At 38.2% G+C, this 2,568-nt stretch overlaps 1 protein-coding gene across 1 annotated transcript; it reads right to left on the bottom strand.

Moving 5' to 3' along the window:
- Positions 1-1,226: 1,226 nt before the first annotated feature.
- On the bottom strand, positions 1,227-2,306 carry LOC137825284 (uncharacterized). Its single transcript, XM_068630958.1, has one exon. The coding sequence runs from the start codon at positions 2,304-2,306 to the stop codon at positions 1,227-1,229; it is 1,080 nt and encodes a 359-aa protein (XP_068487059.1).
- Between the last annotated feature and the right edge of the window lie 262 nt (positions 2,307-2,568).

The raw sequence follows: 2,568 nt of genomic DNA, 5'->3' as shown, positions 1-2,568 counted from the left end.
GATGGATTACCTCCAATAGGTAGGCCTAGATATGTGAACGGTATATCCATTAGACTGCAATGGAGTATTTCTGAATACATTTTCACCTCGTACCTATCTACTCCGATTGCCCCAATCTTGCTCTTATGAAAGTTTACTTTGAGGCCCGAGCTTAATTCAAAACATCTTAGAATAGCCTTGATGCACATGATGTTCTGCACATTTGGTTCACAAACAAAAAGGGTATCATCCGCGAATTGTAATAGATTCACCTCCACCTTCTTATCCCCTACTTTAATACCCGAGAGCAAGTTTTTTCTTGTCGCTTGTCTTACTAGCCCAGCTAATCCTTGTGCAACAATCAAGAACAAGAACGGTGCCAACGGATCCCCTTGTCTAAGACCTCTTGTTGGTTTGAATTCCTTAGTCGGACTACCATTTACCAAAACCGAGACAGTAGCTGATTCAAGGCAGGCTCTGATCCACTGAACCCATTTTCCACAAAACCCTAGTCTTCCCATCATATAATATAAGAACTCCCAACTTACCGAATCATACGCCTTCTCAAAGTCAAGTTTCACAATCACCCCGCTTTTTCTCCTCTTTTTCAGATCGTCCACAACCTCATTCATTACGAGGACACTATCTAACAAACCTCTATTAGACAGAAAAGCTGATTGTGAAACATATATCACGTTCCCAATGACCTTTTTAATCCTGTTAGCTAGCACTTTCGTCAGAATCTTGTACAGACAACCAACAAGAGAGATAGGTATGTACTCTTCAAGGGATTGAGGATTCTCAGACTTTGGAATCAATGTTATGAAAGACGCATTACAACCCTTCGGGATCTTCCCCTCCTTATGAAAGAAATTTACGGCTCCCAACATTTCTTTTCCTAGAAAATTCCAATTATTTTTAATGAAGCTGAAAGTTACTCCATCTGGGCCAGGACTTTTATGACTATCGCAGTTCCAAATGGCTTCCTTTATTTCTTTTTCATCGAATGGATCTGACAAGAACCTATTTTCATATTCAGATAACTCCTTGAAAGCCACATTATCCAACCTAACTCCAATATCTTCGGTAGCCGACATCTTATTTCTATAGAAATCCCAAACCTTCTCTTTTACCTTGTTTGGTTCTTCCTCCCAATTCCCAGATAGATTACATTTAACTCCTTTAATCTCATTCCTCATCCTCCTCCATTTGATAGAGGCATGAAAGAATTTAGAGTTTGAGTCCCCCTATTTAATCCACAATGTTCTTGACTTTTGTTGTAATAGAGATTCGTTTCTCTCATTAATGTCCTGTAATTGACTCAGGAGTTCTCTTCTTTCTATGATCTTGTTTTCATCCAAACTGCCTTCATCATCTCTCGAATCCAACTCTTGTATTTTCCTCAAGATCTCCAATTTTAACTTATCAGTGTGCCCAAAAACATCTTTATTCCAACCTTTCAGGTCGCTCTTTAGCATTTTCAGTTTCTCTTTTAGCACCAAGATTTCGTTACCTTGAACCAAATAACTTTCCCACTTGCTTTTGACAAAATTACCAAACTCTTTATCATCCTGCCAAATGTCAAGAAACCTAAAAGGTTTTGGTCCCCAATCTGCCACATTTGACTTTAGCACTAGCGCACAGTGATCAGATACTTGTCTATCTGTAACATATTGCTTGCAACCTGTCCAATATTGTAACCAATCAAAAGACACCAAAAACCTATCAAGCCTACTCTTTGCTTTGCCGTTAGGTCTATACCAAGTGTATTTTCTTCCAATGTATGGTATATCCACCATCTCCATATTGTCAATGAAGTTATTAAAACCTTGCATTTCTCTCTTATTACCACTTACTCTACTAACCCCCCTTCGTTCCCTTTCATTTCTTATGGAGTTGAAGTCCCCCAATAAGCACCAAGAGCTACAAGGTTCCCTTTGCCTAATCTCCAATAACTCTGTCCACATTTGCTTTTTCTCTTGTAGAATACAAGAAGAATACACATTTACAATCACAACAGGGATATTTTTCTCCTTAGAAAACCCAGAAAGCACTATGAACCTTCTATTGATTAAATTACTAGTACATTGAAAGAACAATTTGTGCCAAATCATCAGAATACCCCCTGATCCGTCAGTTGGTTCACTGTATAAGAAATCAATGTCATTGTCACCCCATAACTTACAGCATAAATTTAAACTGAAATTTTTCATTCTGACTTCTTGCAAACACAACATATTGATCCCTTCCTTTCTTATCAATTCCTTAACATACCTCCACTTTACAGGGCTCTCAAACCCTCTCACATTTAGAGTAAGAATTCTCATTAACAACCTATAACCTCCCCCGCTTCCCTTTTAAGTTTCATAAACCTGTCCCTTTTTTCTAATTCTTCTAAACTTACCATAACTTTTCCTTCTTCCCCACATGAGGCCCCTAACTGTTTGCCCAATTCCCACACTCTAATTGTTTCAAGACTCCCATGTTTCAACCAAAATAAACGATTGCAATTATTAATGGCCATATCAGAAACAAAATTACTAATTTGAGATAGAACTGACCTTATATTCTTACGTTCGTCTCACTTGC

Source organism: Phaseolus vulgaris, chromosome 8 (assembly GCF_000499845.2).
Source record: "Phaseolus vulgaris cultivar G19833 chromosome 8, P. vulgaris v2.0, whole genome shotgun sequence".
Taxonomy (NCBI): domain Eukaryota; kingdom Viridiplantae; phylum Streptophyta; class Magnoliopsida; order Fabales; family Fabaceae; genus Phaseolus; species Phaseolus vulgaris.
The sequence above is the reverse complement of the archived record's forward strand: the minus strand, read 5'-3'. Positions and strand labels throughout refer to the sequence as shown.

Coding starts and splice junctions, on each gene's coding strand:
- LOC137825284 (XM_068630958.1), bottom strand. CDS start 2,306: ATGAGAATTCTTACTCTAAATGTGAGAGGGTTTGAGAGCCCTGTAAAG.